This window comes from Neospora caninum, chromosome II, assembly GCF_000208865.1.
Source record: "Neospora caninum Liverpool complete genome, chromosome II".
In the NCBI taxonomy this organism is placed as follows: Eukaryota; Apicomplexa; class Conoidasida; order Eucoccidiorida; family Sarcocystidae; genus Neospora; species Neospora caninum.
Window position 1 is genome coordinate 698,751 of NC_018387.1, and position 16,647 is coordinate 715,397.

The 16,647-nt window shown below is 52.0% G+C and overlaps 4 protein-coding genes across 4 annotated transcripts; 3 read left to right on the plus strand and 1 right to left on the minus strand.

Annotated features, from left to right (window-relative positions):
* Window positions 1–974: 974 nt before the first annotated feature.
* Window positions 975–2,849, plus strand: NCLIV_005310 (loc397781 protein, related; the record flags this gene model as incomplete). Its single annotated transcript, XM_003880041.1, has 3 exons — window positions 975–1,001; window positions 1,676–2,197; window positions 2,652–2,849. 3 exons carry the CDS (start codon window positions 975–977, stop codon window positions 2,847–2,849), a joined length of 747 nt encoding a protein of 248 aa, XP_003880090.1.
* A 2,327-nt stretch (window positions 2,850–5,176) lies between these two features.
* On the minus strand, window positions 5,177–8,082 carry NCLIV_005320 (hypothetical protein; the record flags this gene model as incomplete). The annotated part of the gene is made up of 5 exons (XM_003880042.1): window positions 5,177–5,417; window positions 5,964–6,105; window positions 6,845–6,866; window positions 7,496–7,877; window positions 8,006–8,082. 5 exons carry the CDS (start codon window positions 8,080–8,082, stop codon window positions 5,177–5,179), a joined length of 864 nt encoding a protein of 287 aa, XP_003880091.1.
* A 477-nt stretch (window positions 8,083–8,559) lies between these two features.
* Window positions 8,560–12,614, plus strand: NCLIV_005330 (at4g25910 protein, related; the record flags this gene model as incomplete). Its single annotated transcript, XM_003880043.1, has 5 exons — window positions 8,560–8,562; window positions 9,905–10,198; window positions 10,925–11,150; window positions 11,786–11,847; window positions 12,342–12,614. The coding sequence occupies 5 exons, from the start codon at window positions 8,560–8,562 to the stop codon at window positions 12,612–12,614; spliced, it is 858 nt and encodes a 285-aa protein (XP_003880092.1).
* A 2,847-nt stretch (window positions 12,615–15,461) lies between these two features.
* On the plus strand, window positions 15,462–16,076 carry NCLIV_005340 (conserved hypothetical protein; the record flags this gene model as incomplete). Its single annotated transcript, XM_003880044.1, has 1 exon — window positions 15,462–16,076. One exon carries the CDS (start codon window positions 15,462–15,464, stop codon window positions 16,074–16,076), a length of 615 nt encoding a protein of 204 aa, XP_003880093.1.
* Window positions 16,077–16,647: the final 571 nt, after the last annotated feature.

Below are 16,647 nucleotides of genomic sequence, written 5' to 3' on the forward strand. Positions count from 1 at the left end.
GCTTTTTGTGCCGTGTCTTCCTCAGTTCGCGGAGTTGCTTCCGCCTTTCGCCTCATTGTCTTTTTTCCAGCGAGCGGCGTCACTGCGCCTTTTCTTCTTTGCCGAAGGCATATCATGCGCTGCGTTCCCGTGGTGGTACAACGCGTCGCTTTTGCATAGCGAAGCGTCCGCTCGCCTGGCTCCAGGCTTTTTTTTTCGAGGCGTTTTTGTTCTCGTGTGTGTCTCAGGTTTTCTCGTCGACGTTCTCGGCCTCCTGAACACACAAGGCTTTTGCCGCCTAACAGTTCCACTGTGCCGTTGTGTCGCAACCTGTCGGGCCTTTACCTTCTCTTGGCACCTTCTCCCCTCCACTGTTGGCTCATCTTGTCGATCCTATATCCCTTCATCAAAATACATATATATACATATGTAATATTTATATGCATTTGGCCTAGCTTGTATACATGTCTCCGTATGTGTACGGCCTCATCTATATAAGCCTCGGTCGCTTTTACTTTTCGGCTGACATATCCTCGGCTTCTTTGCCCATGCAAAGACTTTGGCTCTCACGCGGTTGCCCGGCCTTCTTTCTGTCTCTGAACTAGCGTTCAGTTGTCCGTTCCCTTTTCTTTGTTCTGACGTTTTACCTGTCGGAAATCACTGGCGAGGGGGGAACCTCAAACCGAAGCCGCGGAAGAAGCCGCTCTGCGGAGGTAAACGCTGCACTTTCATCTGCCTCTCTCATATAGGGGAAGCTTCATCATCTACGTAAATTCACGCAAATATTCTCGTCCTTGTCCACGGCTTCTTGGGTAGGAGAGAGGGGGGGCGATCGCTGCCTGTAGGGTGCATCTTTGGGGATTAAGGGTTGAGGACTTTGTTCCGTTGGTTCTTTTATCGCTTTTGCGGTGTCGGTTCGCCGCTGTCCCACGGGCTCCCAAGGAAAAGAGCTCTTTTATTTTTCGGCGAGCGACGTCAACTTTCTTTTGGACAAAATGAGTTCCGAACAAAACGAACGCTCGGTGAGTGGCATCCCGTTCTTGAGGCAAGGAACCTCTGTTGGGTTATGGGAACAGAAACGCACGCTTGCGGATCGTCGAATACGCTGAAATGTCTACCGTGGCGATAAGGATACCTTGTGGATGCGGAACTGCTTCTATGCGTTTTCGTTGTATGGACAGATGCGTACACAGCGATTCACTAGACTCTTCGCGGCTGTGCAGATAGGTGTGCGTGTACGCAATTCGCATGGTATATGTACACGTCCTTATATGGAAATGCATGTGAAAAGATTTGCGCAGTCGTCGGCCGCCAGTCGTTGGTTTCCGAAAGTTTTTTTCGGAAGTGCTTCTTTCTTCACTTCTGAAAAGTTTGGATCCACAGAGTTTTAAACGGAAATTTCCTTGCCTTCTAAGTGGTACATGGGTTGAGACGTGCCACGGTGTTTCGCGGAACAACCCTTTTCTTCGTAGCTTCTTCACCGACACCGACTTCCCTTCCCTTCATGCCTGTGTTCCCGCGTTTCTCGTGTCTCTCCTAGCTCAGCACGATGTAGTAAATTCCCCTCTTCTCTCTCTTCCTCCCTTTCTCTTTAGTTGGCTGCCGTTTGCGAATTGCCGCCCGTTTTCTATGTCGCCTCGCGCGGTTCCTCACGTCGGAGCGAACATGTTTCGTGGTGTGCGTGTGCTGCCTTCAGTCTGCTGCGCCTCTGTGCGCGAACAACTGTGGATTTTATGGAAACCCTGCCAACAGAAACTTGTGCTCCAAGTGCTACGTCGAGTTCTTGAAGACGCAAGCTGCCTCTGCGACGCCCACAGCGCCGTCGAGCACCACTGCAACTCAAGGCTCTTCTTCAGGCCAACAGACTTCTTCTCTTCCGTTTTCTTCCTCGGCAGACAGTTCTGCCAGTGTCTCTGCCAGCTCCTGCGGCGTGTCGGCCTCTGCCTGCTTGCCTCCAGAGTCTCTCGCTGCCGGCGATTCTTCGCGGCCAGCCAGCGGCGCCTCCGGTGTATGTACACCTCAGGAGCCGGCAGGGTGTGACGGCGCGGCGCCAAGCGCCTCTTGCGCGTCTACATCTTCCGTTGGCGTGTCTGGGGAGGGAAACGCGCAGAGCGCTGTCTCGGCTTCGCAGAAGAAAGAAGACGGAGTGAGCAGTGCGGAGCCGACTGCTACTTCACCAGAGGAAGCCACAGCACCGGCTGATGAGAAACCCAAGCAGGTAAACGCGGAGACAACGAAAGGACACACGGAGAGAGAGGACGGCTCGGGAAAGGAAGAAGACGATTATATGTATATACTGTATCTTTTTGTACGTGCATGCATGTGGTTGTATGTAAAAAGATGTGTTTGTGTCTCTGCTCGCTTAAGTGTCACTTTTGTGTAGGCCGGTCCGGACTCTCAGTGTCGATAGATGGCGGAACGGACTTTGGTGTACATCGGTGTAGGTGCATTTGTGTGAGCTGGAAACAAACGTACACGAAGCGTGGAGGCAATGTCGTTGTTCTCCATACCGTACATATCTACATGTCACCCCGTTCCTGCACGTTTCACCTGGAAGCGTATACATATAGAGAGAGAGGGATAGAGAGGGAAGGAAGAAATATGTTCCTGGCTGCAACTGTGTGTAGATGTACAAGAGTGCAAATTTCGCATGTGGAGTTGTGTTCTTTTAGGTGAAGACAAACCGCTGCTGGCTATGCAACAAGAAGGTCGGGCTGTTGGGTTTTCAGTGTCGGTGCGGCTACTTTTATTGTGGCGAGCACCGGTATGCAGACAAGCACGATTGTCAGTTCGACTACAAGACTTTCGAGCGGGAACAACTGCGTAAGCACAACAACCGAGTCGTTGCTGACAAGCTGCAGAAGATCTAGGGGGAGAAGGAAGTCTTTTACAAAATGTCCGACAATCCTTTGCAAGAGGTTGTCCCTGGACTGCCGCGTCGGAGTCCCACCAGTGATGTTCGTGGTCAAATCTGAAGTGTGCAGTGCCCTAAGGGAGAGAAGAAAGGGAGAAGAGGAAGACTGGAAAAAAGGGGAGAGCACAGGTGAGAAGTGCTGGCGGGGGAACCATAGGAGCATGGACAGAGTTCGGGTGTCTAGACACCCCAGGAAGACGGCAGCGAGGAGTGAGAGAATTCGAAGGAGAGAGCAAGGTGCTGCGTTTGCGAGGGATGAGCGCGGGAGAAGCTGCGTAACGAAAAGCATTCTCAGAAAAGAAACTCGGAGTCGGCAGCCGCAAAACTTCGAGGCAGGGTGCGAGGGACAGGCGGGGCGTTTGCGAGGAACGGCGGAAGGTCACTGAAACTTCAAAGAACGGGCGGTGGAATCGAAAGGCAAGAGATGCGCAGCAGAGAGTCAAGGCGTACACACACAACAGGGAACGAGTAGGAGGCTTCTTTGTCTTCCCGCGTAGGAGAGGCCTCTTGTCCAGTCTGAGAGAGTGTCGTGGAGTCGCGCGGAAGGCAGCACACGCAGTTACGGAGAGGGAGGGAGGAGCAAGGACGTGCGCGTCTTTTCGCGCTGTTTCTCGGCGAGGTTGCCAGGGAGGGGAAGGTGCGCAGTTGCGGTTTCCGTTGCCTTGTGTGCTGTGCGTCCCGCTGGGCCGCACCTCAGCGTTTTTCTTTTTCCCTTGCGGCCGACAGCCGCTTGTTCGCCCCGAAAGAAGCATGTGGACGTTCCTACACATATGTACAACTATGTAGATATATATCAAGGTACAGCTGGTTTCGTGTTTTCTTGGTGCATGTGTGTCTTTGCGTCCCCTGCCTTTTTGCTGTGGATTCGGCCTCTGTACGCGCGGTGCACGGTGCTCGTTCATGCATCGGCATGCGTTTGTGCGTCGATCAAATGTCGGAGAGATGTCAACCTGGAGGCCTCGGAGATGTACACAGAATGCCCAGTGCCCGTTCGCGCTTGTCTCGCAGTCTCTGTTTTTTTCTTTTTCGCGGGAGAGGCAGAGAGAGAACAGACGCAGGGAGGATGTTGCGGGCTGGTCCCTGCGTCTTGACACAGAAACTCTAGAGCATCTTGGCTCTTCATCGAAACACCAAACGCTACATACGACGGCGCTGTATGCCCGCGGGTGCGGGAACGCGGAGACTTGCGGAAACAGATCTTGTCACAGGTGGGCATCCCAAGAGATGCGAGAGGAATGTCTCAGCGCACACACAGAAAGGGAATCAGACGGACGGGCGACATTTCGCGAAATAACGCAGACAGCTGCACGCATGCATACATCTACATGAGTAGATACATCCACCAAGCGTATATATACATATATATACAGTTTATACGTACATATATATATATATATATATCCAGAGAAAGAGATGGAAATCAAGTATTCCAGCGGTAGGAGCGGAGAGAAAGAAATGGTTTGTCAGGTTTTCGGTTTCCCAGCAGAAAACAAGGCTCTGAATGTGCCGCGCTCTACGTGCATCTCTATCTCCACATGCATGTCCAGATCGGCATGTTTTTGGGTGTAGATGCACTGTTTGAAACTCGATTAGGTTTTCATGCTTCACACTGTTCTGGATGGGATTTTCCCGTATCGTTTCCTGTCGCGAAGAGACGGTTTGCTAAGGGGTGAGAAACCGCCGATCCGTTTGTATGCCAAATGTCGCTTTTTTCCGCGAAGGACGACTGAGAAAAACGAAGTCGCTCTGGCGCCGTCGCGATATTCCGGTCCACAACGGATAATTGCTTTGGCACCTTTACACACGTGAAAATGGAAATGACAAAAGCCTGTTCGCGTATATACAAAAATACGCACAATAAATATGTATGTATATACGTATATAAGTTGATTCGAAAAGTGGAAAGACGGTCCAGATAGGAGTTTGTACTACCCTGTCGAGAGGCTGCAGGTTTTGAAAGGCCTGCAAAACAGCCGTTTCGATGGACACGTCCGTGAGTCTGAGTTTTGTGTACCCTTGCGTGTTGTCATACAGCCTCTTTCGGCTGCAATCGCGGATTCGCTGACAACGCTCAAGTTGAGAGAAAGGCCCACACAAAAAGCCAGGCACCCTTGTCTGTCCAAATACACTCTCTCAGCCCCACATGCACAAAGAAACGAATGATGAAGACAGCCGCGCCTGCCTATTGTACACAAAAGTATGTTTTGGGAATTTCGATTCAGATGAGGACACCTGCTTTTGCTCTCTGATAGGAGTAGAGTCTCGTGTGGACGCGCACCAACTTCAGTCGTCCTTTTGTGCGAGAAAGAGGAAGTTGGAGAAGCATCCTGGTGTGTCTTTTTCGATGTCCGTATGGAAGAACGACCAGCCGTACGCCTCAGAGATGTGCCATCGGTCGGGGAGGCTCTGCGAAGGAAAGTTTCGCGTCTTCGCTGAAATCCATTCGCGCGGAGTAAGTCTCCCGTCCTCCGCACGAGTCGACTCATCGTTCAGATTCAGCGAGAAACGGTTAAGCATGTAGCGCCTAAAGCAAAAAACACAGTTGACAGCACTCTCCCTCAAAACCAAGCCACGACGTCGCTGTCAGAACATACCGAAAAGAACTACGAATCTACTCCTGACTGCATATACACTTTGATTCTTCTGTAAATCATTGCCGAGTACTCACTTTAGAGATTTCAAATGTACTTCGTTAGTACAGCCTTACACTGGTGCATATATATATATATATATATATATATATATATATATACATAAACGGGCGCCTACGTATATGTATGTGTCACTGTATATACACGCATATATATATATATATATATATATATATATATATATATATATGATGTATGCGGGAGTATATATGCACATATACACGCATTACCGCTACGTGCACGCACAGATACATAAATATATACATATAAATATATACATATAAATATATACATATAAATATTATATATATGTGTAAAGGCAGGCTCAGTGCACGTCGAAGCATTTGGATGTGTCCCCATCAGGCCTGAGCGTGTGTCTTTTGTTTGGTTGTGGCTTTTTGCAGTGCGGCCTTTCTCACCTGCGAAAATGAGGTTGTTGAAAGGTGATTTGAACGAAAAGACCTGGATTTAGGCAACGGCTGACTCCAGCGAGATACCTGTCCGCTGCCTGTCGAACTGCGAGACGGGGCTCCCACGCGCTGCCTTCTTCGGTCATTAAAGCTAAAACAACGCATGCATCAGGGAACGGTCCAAACGTAAAAAGGTCGAAACAAGGCAGCGTACGAAGCGAGCAAAAACCAGGCGGATCTCTGTCGCTGCGCGTCCTTCGACCGCCGAGCTTGTCAAGCAGGCGCCTGCCGTCTCTGCGTCACTTTGAGAATTCGCAGAGCGACGTACAGCAGAGGCAAGGATGCCGTGTCGCGTCCTTTCAAAGCGGACGAAAACCCAAGCGAAAAAGAAAGACGTCACCTGTGCACTCGTGGGTGCGGGCTTTCACAGAAAAAGTGGAGAAAGGCCAACGCAGCAGCCGCCGTCCTAAGGTGCTGACCCTTTTAAAGATAAGCATACCTATGCATATATGCATATCTATAAACACGTGAAGGGTTACACATGTCTGTGCGAATGGTTACGCATGCGTGTGTGTGAAGAACAGTACCTTTTTCGGTGCCCACACCTACAGAGAGGTAACTATGCAGATACACACAGACACATGCACGTGCATAAATTCAGGGAAACGTCAGAAGGACGTGGACCTGTCTAGACACCCCGATGTGGATGCGACTGCGGGATTCTCTCCCCCAGTGCAGGCTGTTTTTTTAATCTGTCGCCGGGAAAGAATGGCACGGAAGTCTGAGTCGAAGCGCCCAGAGGGAACGGCGCCTTCGTGCACGCCTCCGCGCGAGAATTTGGGAGTCGGACATCCTGCGCCATGGCTCACAAGCGCGTTCCCAGCGCTTACCGTCCATGGCAGCTTTGTCGATCTGGGGCAACGAGGAGAGCGAAAAAGAGAGGAAAACGCACGCGTCTCAGATGGAAGGCGAAAACAGCGGGAAGGAGACAGGGGCCAGGAAAGAAAAGAACTGTGACGAGAGAAAGGAGAGAAGGACAGCGGACGAAGAAAGACGCAGAGGGCAGGAGAAGAGGAAATACCGACGACGGGAGGACAAAGCGATCGATAGAAGACAGCGAAGAAGGTGGCGAGATCAAAGGAGAGAAGCAAAGGGCGGAGAGAAGTCAGCAACGCGCAACAGAAGAAGAGCGCGAACGGGGAGAGGGCTTTGCCCTCAGCCACAGACAGGGGACAGGTGACGGGGGGTGCCCAAGATAGAGAAGCGGCCTTTTCTGCAAAAATGCACTGTACTACATGTGCGAGAAGAAAGAGGTTTTTTCTCCTCCACTCTTTCCTTCTCTCTTGTCATCCAATTCTCTCTTCTTCGTTTTCGGTCTTGCGTTCAGGTTAATTTGGATACACATCCTCTGTGTGTGACTGTGTGGACAGCCTCTTTGGATTCGCAAACGGAAGTCTGGACATCCGATACCCACACTGAATGTACACCGACCAGAGTGAGCGCAGCGACCGCGGGAAAAGACGGACGCAGTCGAGACTTACCACGACGTCGAAACTATTTGGGCGCAGAAAGTCGAGATGTGTCATGTCGGCACACAGATACTCCATCACCGGAGGACGCGAAGCTGAGGAAGAAGAGGAAGAGAGCGAAGAGCCAGGGGGCGGAGAGGAAGCGGGCGGAGAGGAAGAGCACTGGTATTTGCTGATGGCTTGCCTCTCGCGTTGGTGCTTCGTGTGAAGAACTGTGGGGCTGAAATCGAGATTGAAGATGAAGGGGAACCCATGAGCTACCAGAGCATCGCTCAGTTCGCTGTTGCCACAGCCGACTGTGAGGATGACTGAGGAAGGATCGAGGAGAGGAAGAAGGAGCGGTAGCAGAGACTCGGGCGACTCCAACCACTCGTAGTGCTTCTCTGAGGCAAACCTGGAAGAAACGAGACACAACGCGATCCCAAGAATGAGCGACGACGACGAAGGCGCGCGAAACATCCGCGCTTTCCACGCGGCCTCGTCGAGCAGGAGCCGCTGTCTGTCATGAGAGAAAGCGCGTACCTTTCTTCCCAGTACTCCTGCTTCGCATATTCGCAATTCTTGCGTGGCAGGCTGCACGCTCTGCCCTCTTCTCCCATTGTGCTGGAAACTCTTGAACGACAGACGCGGAGAGAGAGAAGAAGGGGGAAGGAAAGAATGTGAAGGGAAGAAAGGGGGAAAAGAAGCGAAACAGACGCGCGAAAACGACCGACGACAGACACAAGCGAGAGGGGAAGAGGCCGCAGAGAGCGAGAAGCGAGAAGGAGAATCGGAAGGAGAGACAGGAAGAATAGACGATGCTGCAAGTCACCGAAAGGCAAAAGACAGCCAGAGGGCGAGCGGCACAGGAGCTGGGAAAGAGAGAAAGCAGGAGAGAAGAGAAATGCGACAGATGCAGAGAGGTCAACAGAAAGGCACAGGGGCCGTCTCACGACGGCAGAAAAACCACGAAAAAAGCGGAAAGGCAAGCAAGCTCGAGGCCGCGGAGAGGTGGATGCGACAGCACGCGGAAAAGCCGACGGGGACGAGAACTCGGAGATGTGAAAAAAAGAGAAACCGATCAAGAAGAAGGAGAAATGGTGAGAGGTAGATGTGTATCGACACTCGCTCCGCTCGCCTGGCAGAGAGGAGACACAGCTGCGAGGCCCCACGGCATTCGCGAAAAGGAGACACAGGAAACCTTTTTCGTTCTTCCCTTTTCGTCTGTCAAGATTTCGAGTGTCGCGAAAAAGTCTCGCGTTCGAGTTAGAGAGAAGAAGGAAAGATACTTGTGCAAACCTCGCGTTCGCCGAAAACGGCGCGCATCGATGCATCTCGGGTCGCCGTCTTTTCGCATTCTGTGCTGTCTCCTTCCTCGGCAGAGACAGCCCAGAGAGAGCCCTGGAGACGCGCTCTCCCCTCGAACCGTTCTCAGCTGAGATATTCTTCGAACTGTGTTCACTTTGTTTTTTAGGCGAGAACCTCCAGGCGGTCTTGACCACGTTAATCAACAGTCTCGCTTTCTTCTCTCCACGCTTTCTCTCCGTCTCCCAACCAGACACAACCCGCCGCCTCGCGTTGGCCTAGAGAGCGAGAAAGCTGTCTTGTTCCTTTCTCTCTCTGCCCCTCCCTCTCTTTGGTTCTCTCTGTTTTCCTCCGTGTGTCTCTTTCTCTCGTCGTCTTCCTCCGTGTGTCTCCTTCTCTCGTCGTCTTCTTCCTTGTGTCTCCTTCTCTCTTCGTCTTCCTCCGTGTGTCTCTCCCTCACCCCCCCAGTTTCTCTATCTGTCTCGATGTGTGTCTGAGATGTCCATGGCAGGCTCTGGGAGGCCCCGCGGAGAGGTTTTCTCTTTGCGTCGGCTGTCTGCTTTTCGTCTCTTTTGCTGCGAGTTCCCACTTTTCTTTTGCGTGGCGCCTCTCCTCGCTCTTGTTTGTCTCTCTTGCCCAGCCGAGCTCGTTCACGCGCTGCCTCTCTCTTCGCTTCCTCGCCCCGCCTCGCTGTCTCTTCTCCCACCTTCTCCTGCCGCCTGTTTGTCTTCTCTCGCATCTTGGCGCACAGTCTCGTGCCGAGGAAACGGCGAAGCGCCACGGGGGGTTCGGAGACACAGACACACTGGCCCGGCAGACAGGGAAGCGGCGAGAGAGAGAAGAGAGCGACATGAAGAACACGAGGAGAGCGAGCGTGCAAAACGAAACAAGCATGGAGCCTGCTGCCCTTCAAACGACGACGCTAGGCTAGCATTCCTCGCCACCCGACCATTCAGTGACCTACGCATCCCGAGACAGGCTTTTCTCTCTTTCTCTCCTCTCTCTTTCTCTTCTCTCTCTTCTTTTTCTTCTCTCTTTTCTTCTCTCTCTCGTTCTTTTTCTCTCTCTCGCTCTTCTGCTCGCAGCACGTCGCCTGTCATCTTTTCTCGGCGCCGGGTGTCCTCCGGGGTCTTCCAGGCTCTGGAAACGGAGCCCTTTCCGCGGGAGGCTCCAAAGACTCTGTCTCGCTCTTTAGTCTCCTCTCTGCCGTCGCCGCTTTCTTCGGCAGGCCCCGTCCCGCCGGTTGCGGAGAATCCCATGGAGCCTTTCCGCCATCCCCTTTCCTCGTCTGCTACTTCGCGTGTGGGGCTGAATTCGACGATGGTGGAGCAAGTCCTGGAGAGTGTGCGTCCGTATCTGAGGAGTCACGGGGGAAACGTGAAGCTCGTCGAACTCGATTCAGAAAACAGAATTGCAAGACTCGCGTTCAAGGTAGGCAGGCACGAACACGAACTCCCGGCGACACCTAACGTTCTTCCTCTACTCGTTTCGTCTCGTTCTGTTTCTCTGCTTGTCTCGTCTCTCTTACAAACGAACCGAAGCCACAGCATTGCCAATCGTACTACATACAAGAAAAATACACATGTGTCTAGATAGGCGTTTTTGTAGGCTGTATGTGTGTATCCTGTTGGATATGTGTGGATTTTGAACACCGCCACAGGTACGTTTCACATGTAACTCTATCTTGTGGGGTTGGTTAAAGAATCTGACATTTCTCGACAGAGATTCCGAAAGCGGGCTGGGATGTTTGATTCTAGAGAAAGGCCATGTGTAGGACACATAAAAACATATACAAAGAAGCACCTCTATACGCACTGCGTTTATGCAGGAACAACACGGGCTTTTTGTGTTGTTCCTGCGGCACACATCCTTGAGACAGCGTCTGTGAATAGAGCCGTGAGACGCCAGGGGCATTATCCCTGTCTCTCTGGGCTCAGTCCTGAGGCGTCCTTCTCTCGCCGCCCCAAACCCTGGACAAAAAGTCTCTCTCACTTTTTTTATCCATATGTATATGTGTGTATTTATAAAAAAGTAAATATGAGTGAATGTCTCTCCAAAGTTATATGTATACATATGTAGATATATGTATATGTACATCTGGGTATGTGTGGATCTCTCTCCCGTGGTGTTTGTACGTCCGTCTGTGTCTTGTCTCAGGGCGCGTGCTCAGGATGTCCCTCTGCCCAGCAAACGCTGTACGAAGGCCTCCAGGGAGCGTTGAGAGAAGTTTGGCCGGACATACGCGTGGAGGAAGCACAAGACGACGGTGTCTGGGAGGAGCTGAGCTCTCTGACGATTGACAGCGTCAACGAAGCGCTCAGAGGCACACGGCCCGCCATTGAGAGACTTGGCGCCAGTCTGGAGGTCCTCAGTGTCTCGCCGAGTGAGACCACAGAGACACTCTCTAAGCATACCTTCATCTCTCCACATCTCTCTCGAAACATATATATATATATATATATATATATATATATAGTTAGGTGTATGGGTACACATAGTGATGCTGTGTGAGGATATGTAAAGTCAGGTGAACTCGACAACATCTGGGGAGACAGGCAACCGCTGTGAAGCAAGAAGATCAGTGGCAAGATGAAATTCTGCACGCACATCTTCACACAGATTAGGGGCTGTTTTCTTTTCTGCCGCTCTCCGTGTGGAGGGACATGCGCGTATATTCAGCGTGAAAGTGCAGCGGAACTCTTATGCCCAAACACACGTGCCCATATATATATATATATATGTTGATTTCTTTATATGCATATTTGCCCGTCGGGTATAAGAAACGCCCGACATCTGCGCCTTGCGTACTGTGTCGCTTGAAAGATGGGTTGAAGCTGGTCTGTTTCGTCAAAATGCCGGGGCTAGGTTCATACGCCCTCCACACACACTCCCTAAATGCGCATCCGCTTGGAGCAACTTGCACGTAGATAGCCTTCGCTGCTCCACTTGTATTTGGGTGAACCTTTCTTGTCTTTCTTGTGTGACTAAAGTTTCTCGATCGTTCGTGTCGCGCTGCAGGCGGGGATATCGTGATTCGGTATCAAGGGCCCAATGCACAAACTATCCGGATAGGCGTTGAGGTGAGTCTTGTTGGCCGGTCCGGTCGCCGAAATCGAGGCTGTGGCTGAGAGTCGATGCTTGTCTGTTAGAGCAGCACGTTCAGCCTTCAGGCCGGGTGCGAACCACGTCGGTTTTGTTTCTGATTCCTCGCAGTCCGATCTCCACAAAATGCTTTAACTCCCGTCACGGGCGGTGTATTCAAACGACTAGTCACAGTCGAACCCGATTAGCGCAACGCATTTCCTTCGTGTTTCGTCGTGCTCTCTCTGTCTCTTCCTCTCTGTGCGTTTCTCGGTGTGCGCACAGTCGTCAGCTGTTGTGTTAAAACCAATACTTTTATCTGCCTTAAGCAGTCCAGTTTGGGGTGGTGGTGTACAGCAATCATAAAGAACGTGGTTGTCTGTACCTCAGAACTGGATTCATATTCAGTATCCTAGGTAATGCCCATCTGTTCTGCAAAAACACCTGGTGGATCGTCTAGCCCAGTTTGCGCCCCACTTTCTCTGGTTCGTAGATGGAGCTGCGCGACAAACTGCCTCCCGACCTTCTAGGGTCAATTGAAATTGTGACTGAAGACAAACCGCCGCCAGGGTCGTCGCCGGAGAGTGAGAAGCCGCCATCGACGGCTGCACAGCAAAACGGGAAGGAAAATGTGGAAGATCGACGTCAGAACTTTCACCTCGCGGAGGCGCAGAATGACAGTCTGAGGGTAGAGGAAAACGGACAAAACGTGGGAGGACTGACAGACGAAGATGAATATGAAGGCTTGGAACCGGAACCCGCTTAGGCGTGATCGGGAAACGATGTTTCTGCTGAAAGTTGTTCAGACCAAACTGGACAGGGAAACTCGAGTTTGTGTGAGTAGACTTGTTATCGTGCATGCGGCCACGAACAGGCAAATCAAGAGCATACTACGCGCATGAATGCTACTTGGAGCGTACCAGCAGTTGTATATCTCGTTTGACGATGTCCGTTTCGCTCACGCTGATCGGCGGAGCGCGTCCTTTGGTGAAAACAACAAAATCACCCCCGAGTAGGGCAGCTCTTCACCACGTCATTCCAGCATAACGTTGCATGTGGATTTACCGAGTTGGCCTTCGTCCGTTTATACCACCTGGCGCCTGAACGAGACGGATCAGTGGATGGTGTCCTGATCCCAAGTATCCGTTTGCGGAACGCACCGGCTCAGAAGATCTCTAGGACTGCGATGGCCATAACCCACTGCCTTCATTTCGTCAGTTTGTAGAGTTGTTCTCCCCGAGACGCGACCTCCAAACCCTTGGTTTTGCTTTACCAAGAGGCCAGCGGTGAAAAGCCATGGAGTTTCCAGTCTCGTATCGCAGCACGACAAACAAGCTGAGAGAACACCCGCCGCACACTTGGTCACGGCCTACGTGTTCGGTTACACAGACGGCAGTTTTTCCGCCCAAAACACGTTGCTACCTCCGTGAAACCTGCCTGGTGTTTTTGCTCCTGTCTATCCTCTTCACTCTGTTTGACAAGCGAAACGCCGGTAGTCGACTTTCTGCTGCCGAAAATTGCTAAAAGAATAGGTAGAGTAAATACCAGCATACGGGCAGTAAAGACGATCGACCAAACGTAAAAGACATAGAGTGAAGCCTCTAACTCAAATGTCCTATGACAGCAGGACACTCCAAATGCCCGGTCTTGGCGTGGCATTTTTTGCCGTCCACCCTCGCTCCTCAGAAAAAGAGTCTATTATCTAACAAAAGTCGTCCTCAGGTGGGCGGGCTCCGACGTAGCGACCGGGAGGGAGAGAGCCGCAAAACGGGACTTCCTTTGGTCTAGTATCGTCGAGAAAAGCTGCTTTTCGTGCTGCAATGTCTCTCTAGCACTAGATACTGTGATCACTGATGTATCAATACCAACTGGTCTGTTCTCTGGTTTTTTCCGTTTGCGGTCAGCAGGTATTTGGACCAAGCGCGATACCAGCTTCCCAGCAGTTGTTTGCTTCCCTTTCCACGCATCTGCATCTCTTCTTCACAGAAAGGAGCGCTCCTTCTCGCTTGAAATGGCGGTTCTATGAAGGAATCGTGTGTCGGCAGCAGACGACACGTCGCGGGTACCTTGTGCGCGGAGCCTGCACAGGCTCTTTGCGTGTTTCAGGTTACTTCTGTCCAGCCTTTGCGTGCGGACTTACTCTGCCCCGGAGCGCCAGCTGAAACTTCTCAAAGACGCATGAGGACGCGTCGTCGTGCAAACGAACTAAGAGAAGAGGTTTTTTCTTTTCTTTGTGAAGCGATTTGACCTGGCCTGTGGCATACAACCCGACACGCTGCATGCTGAACAGTCGGCTCGCGACCAGAGTACCGCAGAGATCGTCGTCCCTGGAGGTTCACACTCCGGCACCAAGGGTCCTGCTCTTTTCGAAACCTGCCTGTCCGTGCAAAAGAGCTACGACGATGAATCAAAGCGACAGAAAATCAATTTTTCCTCGTGGACGCAGAGAGGGGCCCCCAGCTTTGCTACCCGGCACCAGCGGGCGGCCTTCAGAAAGCTACCCCAGAGTGGCGATTTGAGCGGGTGGGCGGGGGGGACTTGAGAGTGCCTCGCACACAGATATGGTTAGATGAACAGAGGAAGACAGAGATATCTCCGCTGGTGTGTGTCTATGCGAGTAGGGCAAGACAGATTCGCGTTTAAGTGGGATGACCCCAGGAAACGCGGGGGGAAGCCTCCATCGACGCACATTTTTAGTGTGGTGCACTTCTCATTCGAGCGCTCGAGAGGGTGGGAGTCGGTACATTGTTGGTGGTACAGTTTCGACAAAAGGGATTTGATTGGCTGCAAGCGTTTGTGTTGGGGCAGCTGGATTTTCCTTGGGAAAAGCAGTGTCTTTTTGTGGACGTGCCTTCCCACGCCGCGTTCGGTTCACTTCCTGTGTGCGTTCATGGAGAGATGCCCGCGATTCAGCGGGTCCGTTCACATCAGGCGCAACGCCGTTCCGCGGCGTTCTATAGTGCATCTGCTTCTGCCTGGCTTTTCAGGTTCCGCCTTCTCCCCTCGGTCCCTTGTGTACCGTCTTTGTCGAGTTTTCCTCGCGCGCGCGTGTGCCGGAGGCAGCTCGGAGGGAAAACTGTAGACGGGCACACATCTCCTTCAGCGCCTCCAGTCCACTCTGCCCCCAACAATGGCCTCTCTGTGTACCATTCTTTGCTTCTTTCTCGGTCTGCTCAGTTGCTCACCTCTTCTTACGACGGTAGCGTACTCTGGAGATGCCACATCAGGCAAGACTTCACAGGAAAACCTGCAAGACAAAGGACTTGGCGCTGAGAACGAGAAGACACCCGCGCCAGTAGAACAGCAGAAACAAAACACGAAAGTTCCTTCTGCTCCTCAAAAGAATCTTGCGAAAAAGCAGACAGCGCAGCCTCGGCGTGAGGCTGCTTGGCACCGCCAACGAACGGGGCAACCCCGAAAACCCTCGACCAAAGCTAGACGACTCCCTTCACGGAAATACAGCATTTTAGCGGCTTCTGCAGTGACTGTTACGTTGTTGATTTTCTATGTAATCCTAGGAAACACCGCAGAGAGTCGTAAGAGGCGGGGAACCTTCGAAACGCCCGAGTTGTTTGTTCCGCTCGAGATTCTAACGGACATCCCCCTGCCGTTCATGGCAGAAGAGGATAATACTCTTCAAATTGTCACTGGCGCCAGCGCGACAAAAAGCCTCTCAGAGGCAGCACACAGCCCCCTTATAAAGTGGGAATGGACATCAGTCAATCTCTCGATTCCGGGACTGCCGACGCGACCGCTACGCAGTGCTGAGCGAGTAGGCCTGGACACGCGGGTGGTTCCGAGTCCTGCAGTCCCAGGAGCTTTTCATATTCCTCCGAAAGCGGATTTAGAAAAAAACGTTGTCGTGGCCTACCACCCGCAAGTTCACAACAAAAACGTGTCGTACCGGATTGAGACGAAGCCGCTTCACGCCACGTATAGAAACTTGGCGGTGAAGCACCACCAAGCACTCCGGATGGGTGCCGATTTTGTAGCCAAAATGAACGTGAAAGGTTTCTGGTTCCCGCCTCCCCCGGAAGGCGTTTCTCCGGCTCCGCTTGTGCATCTGATTGACGAGAAAATGACTGCCTTCGACCTTGCACCTGGCGCATCTGATATCTTGACGCAGCGGAACGAGAATCTCCAAGTGCAGGCTACAGCCGCGTTCATGTCGCAAATGACGGCGTGGAGTTTGGGGCGTTGGCTGATGACGAGGAAGCATAGTCCGTAGATACCGTGAAGTAACTCATCGCTACGCTGGGAAAAACAATGGGGAACTCTTCATGGCCGTAGACAGCCAGTAGGTCCGGTGAAGTTCTGCATTTCTTTTCGAGCATCTGCCGCTGTACAGCCTGCTTGTACGTCATTTCGGCGATGTACGCGCCAAAGGCGGGACAACGGTGTTCTATATTCCGTCTTAAGCTTGCGAGTTCAGCATCTCTGAATTCCACGCATTCCAAGCTCCACAGGCTCACGTTTTTCTAAGCTCCGAAAAAAGGCACCACAGTGAAGAGAACATCCCTCTTGCCAGTTTGATACGGGCAAAATAGCGAGACGGCACATGCACACACACACCGAGGGGGCTGTGTCTGCTCTAAGGCCTCTGAATTTTAAAGCCATGGCACTGAGTATATCGCGCAAGGCACCACAGGCGCTTACTGACTACTGGAGCATTGCAAGATCCCCTTCCATGCGATCACGGGTGTTTAGAGTCGTCTAGCGTGGAAGTACGATTTCGCGTGACTAGTGACCAACCGACAGGCTCTGAATTGGACCTAGCCGTTTCAGGTGGCTACGGAGGG